This window comes from Moschus berezovskii, chromosome 1 (genome assembly GCF_049115385.1).
Source record: "Moschus berezovskii isolate FMDL1 chromosome 1, NW_MosBer_1.0, whole genome shotgun sequence".
NCBI classification, from domain to species: Eukaryota; Metazoa; Chordata; class Mammalia; order Artiodactyla; family Moschidae; genus Moschus; species Moschus berezovskii.
The window spans coordinates 150,709,644-150,724,199 of record NC_142460.1 but is presented as its reverse complement, the minus strand read 5'-3'; the positions used below and the strand labels follow the sequence as shown (position 1 = coordinate 150,724,199).

General features: G+C 43.0%; 1 protein-coding gene across 1 annotated transcript in view; it reads left to right on the top strand.

Annotated features, from left to right (window-relative positions):
- Positions 1 to 14,556, top strand: part of LOC129551263 (uncharacterized) — a 66,217-nt gene that overhangs the window by 19,540 nt on the left and 32,121 nt on the right. Inside the window, exon 7 of the mRNA XM_088834284.1 lies at positions 5,392 to 5,492. Coding sequence (XP_088690410.1) covers positions 5,392 to 5,492 — 101 coding nt within the window. The remainder of the gene's footprint in view (positions 1 to 5,391; positions 5,493 to 14,556) is intronic.

The following is a 14,556-nucleotide window of genomic DNA, read 5'->3' as shown; positions in this document are numbered from 1 at the left end:
GACTGAACTGAACTGAAAAGAAAAAACCTTTGTTTTGCAATTACAGGTGACCTTCCCAGTGATCCATGGAGATTCTTCTTCCTGAGAATGTGTGGGGACAGAATAACAGGTCCCCAGATATGTCTTTGTCCTAATCTTCAGAACCTGTGACTATGTTTGATCACATGGCAAAAAGATCGTTGTAAGAGGGAGGCAGGCAGTTAGAGTCAGAGAGAAGGAAGTGTGACAATGGAAGGAGAGGTTGGAATGACGTGAGGTAGGGTTCATAAGCCATGGTGACCTGTAAGAGCTAGAAGGGACAAGGAAACAAGTTCTTTTCAGAGCCTCCAAAAGGAATGCAGGTCCACTGACACCTTGACTTTTGCCTATAGGAGCCATTTTGGACTCTGATCCCCAGAGCTGTAAAATGATACACATGTACTATTTTAAGCCACGAAGTTTGTGGTCATCTGTTACAACTGCTTTGGTTCCTGATAAAAGCTCTCTTCCTGGCCAGTTGATGACCCCCTCTTGCTTTGTCCTCACAGGGCCTTTCCTAGGTGTGTGAAGGCAGACAGAGCAAGCTCTCTGGTTTCTGATAAGAACACTAATCGTGGGCTCCCCTGGTGGCCCAGTGGTTAAGAATCCACCTGCCAAATGCAGGAGGCACGGAAAGATTCCACATGCTGCAGGGCAACAGCCCACGAGCTGCAACTGATGAAGCCCACGTGCTCTAGAGTCTATGATCCGCAACAAGAGAAGCCACCATGATGAGAAGCCAAAGCATTGCAACTGGAGTGTAGCCCCCCGCTTTCTGCAACTAGAGAAAACCCATGCACAAACCCCATGGATTGTACAGTCCATGGAATTCTCCAGGCCAGAATACTGGAGTGGGTAGCCTTTCCCTTCTCCAGGGGATCTTCCCAACCTAGGGATAGAACGCGGATCTTCCACATTGCAGGCAGATTCTTTACCAGCTGAGCCACAAGGGAAGCCCACTGAAGACCCAGCACAGCCAAAAATAAAGAGAGAGACCCAAGAGTTCCCTTATTCCTTTCACCTTGTAGGATTATAGCAAGAAGACAGCCATCTGTGAACCAGGACGCAGGCTCTCACCAGACACTGAATCTGCTGGTACCTGGATCTTGGACTTCCCAGCCTCTTCCGAACTGTGAAAAATAATTATTGTTTATAAGCCACCTAGTCTATGGTGTTTTGTTATAACAGCCCAAACACATTAAGACAAAGAGTACACACAAACTTCCCAGTAGCAACATTTGTGGGAATGTGGGTGATTTCTTAAAATGTCCAGATTCTCACCTTTCATAATGACCCAGTACCTGTGGTTGGTATCACTGGTCACAATCATCATTCTACTTTGTGAAAGAAAGGCACACCTGTCCCCCATCAAGTATCTGAGCAGAGTATCTCCCCTAGGGTTCAGAAACAAAGAGAGTTAAAAACAAGAGTGTAAGTATTAAAAAAAAAAATGAATGACTCTAAGAGGTCAGCAATAAATCATGTTTTACAGGTCACATGGCTTCCAATTTTTGCTTTTAACCAAATTGAAGGTGGACTTAAGTTATAAACAGACAGATCATTTAAAAATTTTTTTTGGTCAATCACCATATAGTTTTTAGCCCATAACTCAGGAGTTCAAAGGCTTCCCTGATGGCTCAGCAGGTAAAGAATCCCCCTGCAATGCAGAGACACAGGAGATGGGGGTTCCATCCCTTGGTCAAAAAAATCACCTGGAGGAGGAAATGGCAACCCACTCTAGTGTTCATGCCTGAAAAACCCTGTGGACAGAGGAGCCTGATGGGCTACGTCCATGGGGTTGCAAAGAGTCAGAAACGACTGAGTGATTGACACACACACAGGGGTTCAAAGAATTGAATAATATTGCTATAATAAAACTCTTGGGATTTATTTGAATTTTAGATGGAAATAATTAATTATAAGTATGTTCCATGCAATATTTGGGATACACTTAAAATGATTACTCTTTGTTTATCTGACATTTAAATTGAACTGGGTGTCCTGTATTTGGAGGACAAGAGAGAGTAAATCTGGCAATCCTATTATTCCATTCCCATCTATATGAATAAGATTTCTATAGCAATAAAAAAGAGAGAAAGCACTGATGCTGAAGTCTGCTTCATTTTAGCAGTGATATTCTTTAATAAATACATGAATTAATTATAAAAATAAAACAACACCATCCATCTCTTTGAGAGTGGTGGTCAATAAAATTTTATTTTTTATTTAATTAGGATTTATCAAAATATATAAAATATATCATATTCATCAATTGCATACGTCTAAACATTGAGTAGTAACTACAGAAGACTTTTTAATACTTTAGAGGCTTATGATCGCAACAAATTTTTAAAATTTAAATATTTGTACATGAAGCATTATTTTTACAGAGAAATATTATAGGATGACCTATAAATGACTTTCAAATATAAAATTCTATAGCGTTATTAAAATGAAAATACCAGTAAAAACACAGGAAAAAAGGGAATCATGTAAAGTGATTCAGTTACATATACATATATAACTTTTTTTCAGATTTTTTTCCCTTATAGGTCATTACAAAATATTGATTATAGTTTCCTATACTATACAGGAAGTCTTTGTTGGTTATCTATTTTATATATAGTAGTGTGTATATCGGAGAAGGCAATGGCACCCCACTCCAGTACTCTTGCCTGGAAAATCCCATGGACGGAGGAGGAGCCTGGTGGGCTGCAGTCCATGGGGTTGCTGAGGGTCGGACACGACTGAGTGACTTCACTTTCACTTTTCACTTTCATGCATTGGAGAAGGAAGTGGCAACCCACACAGTGTTCTTGCCTGGAGAATCCCAGGGATGGGGGAGCCTGGTGGGCTGCCATCTATGGGGTCGCAGAGAGTCGGACACGACTGGAGCAACTTAGCAGCAGCAGCAGTGTGTATATGTTAATCCCAAACTCCTAATTTATCCCTCTCCTCACCCTAGATTTTATTTTTAAATGTCAATATTTTCTACATGTTAGAAATTTCATCCTTTGAAATTTTAAAACTTACGATGAACAAGTGTAGATTCCAAACTAAAAAGTTACAAGATTGTTTATAACTTTTCCATTTCCGTCTAGGATGTTGTTGAAGGCAAAAATGTCTTGAGGCCAATGCTTCGTAAGGCCCAAATAATTTCCTTTCCTGTTCTGTGGGCTACTCCCAGGGTCCTAGTAACTTTTTGCCAGAGGTGGGCACAGAAGCTTTCTGCTGCTGACCACCAAGGAGGCATGAATGCCTCACTATCCAATGACAAGTTTGATTTCTTAATTACTTGTTATAATGTATAAAATGCAATTTTAGGAATAACGCTCCTTTCTTCCTTCATCATATGTATGTGTGTATATTCACCTGTGTCTTTCCTTACATGCATTAGAGCATAAAACAAAGATCCCTGCCCCTGAGGAGAGGGCTGGGAACACCATGTGCTTGTGTATGTATGTGTGTATGAGGGGTGGGGGGACTCAGACAACTTTGAGAAAGCATAACAAATATATACCAGCTATAGTTTACTATAAGATGATAACTGCTGTGGAAAAAAGGAAAAAACAATCAAGGTAAGTAAGTTTGGGAACCTGGGGAAGGAAAAAATGGTTGGGATGTGATTTTATTTTATTTTTATCCTCAAATGCAAATAGCTTTATAGTTTGCTAACACACACACACACACACACACATTCAGGGGCAAATATAGCAATGCAAAAAATTCTTAGAAGTGGAATTATAGGGCCAAAAGGCATGTGAATTTAGTGACTTTATTTTTATCTTAGCATTTATTTATTTGGCTGTGTTGGGTCTTAGTTGCGAAACTCAGGATCTTTGTTGTGTGATCTTTCATTGTGTCACGTGGGCTTCATTCAGAGTGCATGGGCTCAGTAGTTGTAACGCAGGAGCTTAGGTAACCCCTGGCATGTGGGATCTTAGTTTCCTGACCAGGAATCAAACCTGCATCACCTGTGTTGCAAGGCAGATTCTTAACCCCTGGACCACCAGGGAAGTCCCTAGAGTGACTTTAAATAGACGATTGAGTATAGGCTTCCTTGAAGAGGTGGCATTTGTGAACAGACACGGGGGGGGAGGGAGCGAGCCTGCAGATAAATGAGGAGTGTTCCAGGAACACCCCAAGGCCTGCACACAAGGAGCAGCAGGTGCCTGGGCAGTGTCAGGGGCCAGGAGTCACGTGCCTTCCTTGTTAGCTAGGAAAGCACAGAGGAATCAGGACTGAGTCGGGACTTAGGTTTGAGAAGGACCACTCAATCTGTGTGGCAAACAGACTTGGTGTGGGAGGAGGGCACAGAGACCTTCTGGGAGGCTGTTGTCATTCAGATGAGCGGTGGTGGTGAGAGGTGAGAAGGTTCCACCCAGGTGAGATGAGGCCGGCAGCAGAGGAGGTTCTCTATCTACACTGCTTCCTGGCGGACGGGATGTGGGCTATGAGAGAGAGGGGAAGAAGGGTCCAGAATGACCCTCGTGTGATAATATATCAGAATGTGTACTTCTTTATTTTATAATTTTATCTATTCATTTGTTTTTATTTTTGACTGTGCCGGGTCTCTGCTGCTGCGTGTAGGCTTTCTCTAGCTGCAGCAAGCGGTGGTTACTCTCTAGTTGCAGTGTGAGAGCATCTCATTGCAGTAGCTTCTCGAGAAGTTGTGGAGCTCTAGCGTGCTCAGGCTCAGTAGTTGTAGCACATGGGCTTAGTTTCTCTGCGGCATATGGAAACTTTCTGGACCAGGAATCGGACCTGTGTCCCTGGCTTTGGAAGATGGATTCTTAACCACTGGGCCACTAGGGTTGTTTCCAATATATGCATTTAAATATGCCAAAAATGTGTTCTTCTCTGCTATGTTCTTACTAATTCCCAAGACTGGAGCCACTGGTATAGAGGGCAACTGTGGAACTGAAAGGATTCACACACGGCCCTCAGGTTGGTTCTTCAGGTGCTGCCTGGTTGCATGCTTTCTTCAAGCCTTTGAGGGGAGAAACACGGAAAAGACAAGACTGAAGTGAAGTCAGTGGGCCAGATAATTCTCTTGTATGAGAAATACCTCGCCCAAAGTATACATAAAATGAAGGCAATAAATGATATTCAGTTCAGTTCAGTCGCTCAGTCGTGTCCGACTCTCCGTGACCCCATAAATCACAGCATGCCAGGCCTCCCTGTCCATCACCAACTCCCGGAGTTCACTCAAACTAATGTCCACAGAGTCATCCAGCCATCTCATTCTCTGTCATCCCCTTCTCCTCCCGCCCCCAACCTTTCCCAGCATCAGAGTCTTTAAAGAGTGTCAAAAATCTATGCACGCAACTTTGAATTATTATTTTTTTAATATTTTAATTTTTTTTCATACAGCCAGACAGAGAGGAAGTTCAACTTTGAACCAGATTACAGAGTCATCCACAGCTGTAACAGTGAAATCTACCTCAGGGAAGAAGAGAAAAGAAGGTATTTTTGTGGTTGTTTAAACTATTCCTCTTACTTCCATCATCTTGTAAATCACTTCCTCCTTTCATAGACTGTGTGTACTTACTAAAGTAATTACCCCAAACAGAGAGAAAAACTCAAGTGGAGAAAGAGACTCAGTGTCTGATGGCTTCATATAATCTAGTACTGAACAGCTTAGCCATACCCACTGGAACTATAACCACCAGAGGAATATGACTCTGCCACATTCAACAAGTCCAAAAAAACACAATTATGGGAATACTCTGCAATAAACAGCAGGCCTGATAAATTCAGCTTGGAAACTCTTTTCCTATGCTCATTCCTTAGAGGTAGAAATGGAGCACATACCTTGAGAACACCACAATCCGAAAAGACACATGCACTCCAGTGTTTATTGCAGCACTATTTGCAATAGCCAGAACACGGAAGCAACCTAGATGTCCATCGACAGATGAATGGATAAAGAGGCTGTCGTACATATATACAGTGGAATATTACTCGGCCATAAAAAGGAACAAATTTGAGTCAGTTGTAGTGAGGTGGATGAACCTAGAGCCTGTTATCCAGAGTGAAGTAAGTCAGAAAGAGAAAAACAAATATTGTATATTAACACACACGCACACACATGTATATGGAATCTAGAAAAGCAGTCTGCTGGACAGAGCAGGGGAAGGAGTGGATAGAGCAAACTGAGAGTAGTGTTGGCATATATACACTATCATGTGGAGAGCAGAAAATAGCAGGAAGCTGCTGTGTGACACAGGGGGCCCAGCCTGGCACTGTGACCACCTAGAGGGGTGGGGGGAGGGGGAAGGGGGACTCAAGAGGGAGGGAACATATGTAAAATCATGACTGATTTGCACATCAGAGACCATCGCAACATTGTAAAGCAATTATGCTCCAGGTAAAAAAAGGTAGAAACAGGGTTATTTAGAGGGAATTTTAAGAAGTCACCAGCTCCATAACCTCTGAGCAAGACTAAACTAGGAGAGAAGCTGTCCAGGTATTAAAGGTTTGCACTAAATGGTAGCGAACCAGGATTCCGTTCCCAGTACTCACCCTGATGGTCTCAGCCTCCTGTTTTGCAAATCAAGGACTTGTGCTCACAGCTTCCAATATTCCACTCCAGCTTTAACATTTTGAAGTTACAAAGGGACAGCACAAGATGATTGATCACTGGGTGTGTCATGAGCAGTCTTTGGGAAATTCCTCGTGGAGGCTAACCTAAATTTCTGTTATTCTGTTTTAGACCACTTTGTTTTTGTTTTGTACTTTGTGGTAGTTCAGTTCAGTTCAGTTCAGTTGCTCAGTCGTGTCCGACTCTTAGCAACCCCATGAACCACAGCACGCCAGGCCTCCCTGTCCATCACCAACTCCCGGAGTTCACTCAAACTCATATCCATCAAGTCGGTGATGCCATCCAGCCATCTCATTCTCTGTTGTCCCCGTCTCCTCCTACCCCCAATCGCTCCCAGCATCAGAGTCTTTTCCAGTGAGTCAACTCATCGCATGAGGTGGCCAAAGTATTGGAGTTTCAGCTTTAGCATAAGTCCTTCCAATGAACACTCAGGATTGATCTCCTCTAGAATGGACTGGTTGGATCTCCTTGCAGTAGGCCCTTATAATGAAGCTTTTCACCCTTTGGCTTTCTCTTCCCCAATTTTAATCTGTTCTTGTGTGGTCATTTTTTCTGTCCTTGAATTATCCTTGTTTCTTTTCTGTGAAATCTCACTGAATTTGAAAAAAATATAATTCAGTGATCTAAAAGAGCCAGATGAAAAGGTAAAGTGAGAACATTTATCAGGCCCTGGCTCTGTTGTCTGATGTGATATAGTCTTTCTGCTGAATAGTGACTCAACAGTCCTATCCCCTCAGATGTCATCCAGCCCAGTGTAAGGACTGTCCTCTGTACAGCTTGGACACACTGATCCTCCTCATCCCCAGAGGAACCCCAACCAACTCCTCTGAGAGCATTCTTGGTTGAAAATATTCCCAAATGGCAACTGTCTAAAACAAATGATATCCTAGTATGGTGCTCCTCCTCCTCCTCTTCCTCCTTCCTCTTTCCCCCTTTAGTAGATTTTCCAAAATCCACTAGCACTATTTTTAAAATTTTTTTAAATTAAAAAACAATACAGGACTTCCCTGGCAGCTCACAGGGGTAAAGAATCCACCTGCCAATGCAGGAGACATGGGTTCAATCCCTGATCCGGTAAGATCCCAAACTCGGAGAATGAACTAAACCTGTGCACCACAGCTACTGGGCCTGTGCTTTAGAGCCCGGGAACCACACCTGAAGCCCTCATGTTCTGTGGCCCGTGCGCTGCAACAAGAAAAGCCATGGCAATGAGAAGCCCACACGCCGAAACTAGGGAGTAGCCCCCGCTTACCACAACTAGAAAAAAGCCCATACAGCAATGATGAAGACTCAGCACAGACATAAATAAATAAATTAAAAAAAAAAAAAGCAATGCAAGCCACAAGCCTATAATCTTAGCTGGAACAAGATTACACAGGAGGGTAGGCATGGCAAGAGGGGTAGGTCACAGTAAGGAGGATTGCATGCCAGGCCAAGAGTTTGGACTTAATCCAATAGACAATGGGAGCCATTAAAGTCTTTTGTCTCCCAAGGAATTCTGTGCCTGGGATCAATAGAAACCACTTTATGTCTAATATTTATTTACTTTCTAGCCTCTTGTCAAAGTAGAGTATATTCATGCTATCCAGACTTCACAAAGCAAATTAAACAACAGCTTCCTATACTGGATATACTTTCACAGTCATAAGGTGTTTATTTGTCTGAGGATGAGTTTGGTCTTTGGTAGAAGAGTTCTACGTGTTTCAAAATAAGAGTCAGATTGAGCTGATTTACATCAGCCTCTTGGGTGAGGAGTCCAGATGGTTTCCATTTGGTCCCAATTGGAAACAGCCAAACTATTTTTATGCTCACCCCTTTGTGGACAAGAGGCTTTTGGTCTGCTGCTTAGAAAGTTGAACTCAATACTGTATGAGTCAAAACCCCCATTCAGAAGCCTGACACCCTTTCTAGTCCTTCCAAATGAATGATTACGGGAACTTGACAACAGCAGCACTCACGTGGGTGAGGTCTGGCTTGGCCTACCCTAGTCACACGCTTGTCAGGGCCATAAGGAGCCAGAGGATGGCTGAACACTGAAAATCACTGAGAGGTCATCAGAAATATTCATCTGCAGATAAGACAGCTCCCCTGTGCCCCATTCAGCTTGACTTGTCATGTCATCTCAAGGCCCTCAAAGTTCTCAGAAGACCCAGCAAGGACTTAGGAGTGCTCTGTCCCCTGGAACTGCTCTATTTCCCAGCCCAAGCCCCACACCATAGTTTCCAGGATTGTCTTAACTCTCAAGGATTTAGGACTGGGAGCCCCAGCATATGGCTTAGATGTGTTCAGGGAGCAAAATCTGACACATGCTCAGTCCCCAAGCTTGCATGTGCATTCAGTTGTATCCGATTCTTTGCACCCCCGTGGACTGTAGCCCACCAGGCTCCTCTAGCCATTAAATTTTCCAGGCAAGAATACTGGAGTAGGTTGCCATTTTCTATTCCAGACAGACCTTTTCTACAGTACTAAAGCCACTCAGGTGGCAAATTCACTTCCCCAAATAAACTATTAGTGTTTATATCATTGCCACAGACCATAGGAATGCTAGTGGCTTTAAGGAATGCAAGGGTCAAGTTCAAAAGTCAACATGTAATCTTCAAAACAGCTTTATTAGTTCCAAGTCAGGAAATTACTGGTTATAATCCAGAAATTGTTTTACTTAAGATTTTATCCTGAGTGATAGCTAGACAATGGAATCTTTGTGGACAGGTTCCAAGGTCCAAAGTGTGAATCACCCAACAGTAATTACACTTTGCTTCCTTAAGTCCAAATCAATAGGATTTATATTCTGGCTGATAAACCTCTGGTAATCACACAGAAAATCTCATATGCTCCTTATTGATGGAAAGAAGCTGTTTTAATGAGTTAAAAAAAAAACAACAGCCAACTTCAAGAAGAAAGTCCTACTGGGACCTGGCATCCACAGATGAATATTGAGTAATTGTTCGCGTTCTGATGCCCACCAGAATGTGTGATACCCATCTGTTGGTCTCAGAAGAGGCTAGATGGGAATTTCTGGCTCCATGAAAATTTACACTTGATCTTTGGTTGTGGGCTCATATAGGAAACAGAGCTCTCTCTGGAAGGAATGGGGCTTCCCAGGTGGCGCTAGTGGTAAAGAATCTGCCCGCCAGTGCAGAAGAAAGAGACACAGGTTTGATCCCTGGGTGGGGAAGATGTCCTGGAGGAGGGCAGGGAAGCCCTCTCTAGTATTCTTGCCTGGAGAATTCCACGGACAGAGGAGCCTGGAAGGCTAAAGTCCACAGGGTCACAAAGAATCGGACACAGCTGAAGCGACTTAGCACAGCACAGCACAGCACAGCAGCTGGAAGGAATAAGAGGTTCATCAGCTGTGAAAGAGCATTCTAGGCAAAGGGAACCAGGTGAGAAAAGGCTCAGGGGGTGAAAGTGCCTGGAGTGTTCAGCATCTGGAAAGTGTGACATTCACTGCAGAGTGGTCATGGGGAGAGGGCTGGAGGCCAGTGGACACATATGGCCAAAAGCCACGGATGTTGTTAAGGAACAGGACTTTCTTCTGTGTGCAGAGGGGGAGCCATGATGCATTTGAAGCAAGACAGTGACATAATAAGAGCTGGATTTTTAAAAAGAACCTCCAGCAGCTTTGCAGCACTTGCTTTAGAGATGGACATCGGGACAATGGGAGACTAGTTTGGAGGCTTTTACAGTAGATCGGGCAAAAGAAGATAGACAGCAGAATTGAGACTGCAGTGATGGAAATAGAGAATCTAGATATATTTAGAAGGGAGAACTGACAGGACCTAGTGAGGGCGGAAAGAAAGGTTCTGAAATCAGGAACAGCTGGGGCATCTCAGAGATTCATTGAAGAGAAAATGGGAGGAAGCTCAAGGTAGGGCAAGTCTACATTGGATCTGTGGTATGGCTCCCTGGTGAGGCATGCAGTTGTCAGAAGCATGTATCTGATCCTCAGGGAGACACTGGCAGAAGTGGGGACATTTTATACCTGGAGGTTCTCCATCAGGTTGTACCCACCCCAGGATTTCAATGACACACAGTCCAGAAATGAAGCTGGAAAGTTAGGCAGTAATATTTGTTGTGCAATGTGACTCTACAATCATTATTCCACCATGCTTCCCAGTCAGTCTTCACAGTGCATTTAGGATATGAGTGCACGTGTGTTCTAAGTCGCTTCAGTTGTGTCTCTTTGCAACCCCATGGACTGTAGCCTGCCAGGCTCCTCTGTCCATGGGATTCTCCAGGAAGAATACTGGAGTGGGTTGCCATGCCCTTCTCTAAGGGATCCTCCCGACCCAGGGATCGAACCTGCGTCTCTATATCTCCTGCATTGGCAGGCAGGTTCTTTACCACTAGTGCCAACTGGGAAGCCGAGGATATGAGTATTATGATCTATATGTCAGCAATGGGGACATTTAGGCTCAGAGAAGTTAAGTGACTTTCTGGGGAGTCACACAGCATTTTTCAGAGAGGTTTCAAACCTGGAGATTCTTCTCATTTCGGCACACCACTGTGTTGCAGGCGCAGCAGGCATTGCTATTCCACTACTAAGATCTCTGAGACAAAGGAGGGTTAATTAAAGTGGTCATTGATGGTGAGCTTGTTTTTATTTAAAGAAGTGTAAGATTAGGTACGGAGAAGGCAATGGCAAGCCACTCCAGTACTATTGCCTGGAAAATCCCATGGATGGAGGAGCCTGGTAGGCTGCAGTCCGTGGGGTCGCTAAGGGTTGGACACGACTGAGCGACTTCACTGTCATTTTTCACTTTCACACGTTGGAGAAGGAAATGGCAACCCACTCCAGTGTTCTTGCCTGGAGAATCCCAGGGACGGGGGAGCCTGGTAGGCTTCCATCTATGGGGTCACACAGAGTCGGACACGACTGAAGTGACTCAGCAGCAGCAAGATTAGGTAAAACTAGGTTGGAGTGAATACAGCTGGGGTGGATCAAGTATTACCAGGAGCTAAGCATGGACTCACTCTTATTCCAAGGAATTTGTTTCCCATTCAAAGAAAAGAATTTGGTTCTGCTTGAAATTTAGTTAGGGTCTTGGAGCAGGAAATCCCTGCTAAGGCAGCATTAGCCTTCCTACCCTCTAACAGGGCATGTGGGACTCCCTAGAGGTCTGAATTCTGGAGAGTGCCTTGGACTAGCATTTTCTAAACTGGTTATTTTTCATGGGCCCAGATGACATTATTACCATTCTTACCACCAGTTGGGGTGAGATTTGGATTGTTTTACCCACGGGGATGCAAGCTGGACCAGGACAATCACAAGCTTGGGAGCCTCCTTCCTCTCCAACTGCACACATTTATGCCACCCTGGCTAGGTGCAGGGTGATGACTGGCTGAGACCATTTTGTTTCTTTCCTTGCAAAGCTGAGCAGCTGCACAGGAATTTGGCCTTTGACCTTGGCCCCCTTGGCCTCATGCTTCATCACTGCTGCTTTCTGGCATGCCAGGAGGGGGCAAACAGAAATGAGTGCCACCTGCAATCAGTATCCACATTGTTAATCATTCTGGGTAGCCAACTTCTCAAAGGCATTTATATTTGTGAAGAGATGTCAAAAATAGAAAAATCATTCTTTGTTTATGTTCATGAGTTGTCTCAAGGCATTAGTAACTACACCAGGCTTGGAAATACAGTGAATGGAGAGATAGAACTTTCTACAATATGATTACACTTATTCATTGATTCACTTATTTATTCAAGAAACAGTTATTAAATACCTATGGTGTGCCAGATGCTGTGCTAGGACATTGGCACCGTTATATTATTCATAATGGCTGTCATTAGCTATCATTCTCATACCCTGAATGTAAGGACGAATGAGGTGTGGACCAGTTAGGCTTATCTTCAGTAAAACTAAAGGATAGGCTAGTTGTCATCCCTCCAACTATGGTTTGAAGGAAAATAAATCCTATTTCCTTTAGTAACTCAGCAGATTACATTTGTATCCAAATAAACCAATTGAATCTTTTTTAAGCATGCTTTTATTTTTAAATTGGCAAGCTAGAATGATCCAATGTCCAAATTTGTCATGTTTCCCTAAAAAGTCAGTTATCTTTCATGACTTGAAAACATACCCTGAGTTATCATCCACTCTCTTCTCTTCCTTGCTCTTCCCACACACTAGGTAATGTACTGCCCCAGCTTCATGAAGGCAGGAGATTCTGTCTCTTTTACTCCCTGTTAAATTCCCAGCAGCTAGAACTGTGGCTGGCACATAATAGGAGCTCAAAAATATTTGTTGAATGCTGAATGAATTTAAGAACAGAGAGTCCCATCCAGCCCTGGGGTTAGATTCTCAAGTCAGTATGTCAGGCAAAATTAGTATGTAGCTAGATGAGCTTTTGTTTTTTGATGTGGGATCTTAGTTCCTGACTAGGAATTGAACCCCAGGCCATGGCAATGAAAACACTGAGTCCTAACCACTAGAGTGCCAGGAAATTCCTTAAATAAGCCTTTAAAAGCTCCCTTTTCATTTCTTCATTCATTCTTTTTTTTTTTTTTGGTCAGGTGGCATGTGGGAATCTTAGTTTCCCCACCAGGGATCCAACCCACACCCCCTGCTTTGGAAACACAGAGTCTTAACCACCGGACCACCAGGAAAGTCCCTAAATAAGCCTTTATAATCCTTTGAACTGCCAACACTAGACAATATATAGATATATGTTATCTCTAAGTTCCATGCATTTTCTTTCCTGACTTTGGAACAGGTCATTGGTTTGCAGTCAAGTCTCTTGTGAAGTAGTTGGGTGGGATTCCCAGGGACACAGTGCACACAAAGCGTTTACCTACAAACTCTTGGAGGCCCCAGGGAAAGTGATCAGCTTCCTAACTGGAGATTCAGCTCTTACAAGTGGATAAACCAGCATTATATCCGTAACTCGTTTTTTCCTTTCTCCATCCCCTTCCTGTATTTTTTTCCTTTGCCAAATTCCTAAACTTATAAATCAAATGTGAATATGATATGGTGAATCAACTGCACTCCAATAAAAATTAAATATTCCCCCAAAATGTGAATTTTGTAAAAGCTATAAAACGAAGGTGAACCAGGGTCCAGGAGCACTGAACTCAGGCAGGATTCTTCTTCCTCCAAATTTGTCCTTCTAGAACTCGAAAAATGTGATAACTTTGCAGGCTCTTTTAGAGGGCTGAATCCTTGTATTAAGTTGGTGCAAAAGTAATTGCAGTTTTGCATTGTTGAAATTTGCCGTTTCATTTTGGAATACATTCTTAAATAAATGTGGTTATGTAATACGTCATTTTAATGTATATTTCTTTCTTTTTATTTGCCAATGACTTATTACTAGCTATTCATTTTATATTTATTTTAGACTATGAAAATTATCTTAGACAAAAAGCAAATTTGAACAATTTTCTTATTCGAGTTCAAAATGAGCCATAAAGTAGCAGAGATAGGTCACAACATCAACAACACATTTGGCTCAGGAACTGCTAACATACAGTATTCAAGAATTTTGCAAAAGAGACAAGAGCCTTGAAGATGAGGGACATAGTGGCTGGCCATCGGAAATTGACAGCGACCAGCTGAGAGGACCGTTGAAGCTGATCCTCTTACAGCTATGTGAGAAACTGTCAAAGAACTCAGCATCAACCATTCTACAGTCATTCAGCATTTGAAGCAAATTTGGAAGGTGAAAAAGCTTGATAAGTTGGTGCCTCATGAGCTGACCACAAATCAAAAAGTCATCGTTTTGGAGTCATCTCTTATTCTACACAACAACAATGAACCATTTCTCAATGGGATTGTGATGTGTGAAAAAAAGTGGATTGTATACAACAATCAGCAATGAGTACTTCAGTAGTTGGACCAAGAAGAAGCTCCAAAGCACTTGCCAAAACCAAACTTGCACCCAAAAAACGGTCATGGTCACTGTTTGGTGGTCCGCTGCCTGTCTGATCCACTACAGCT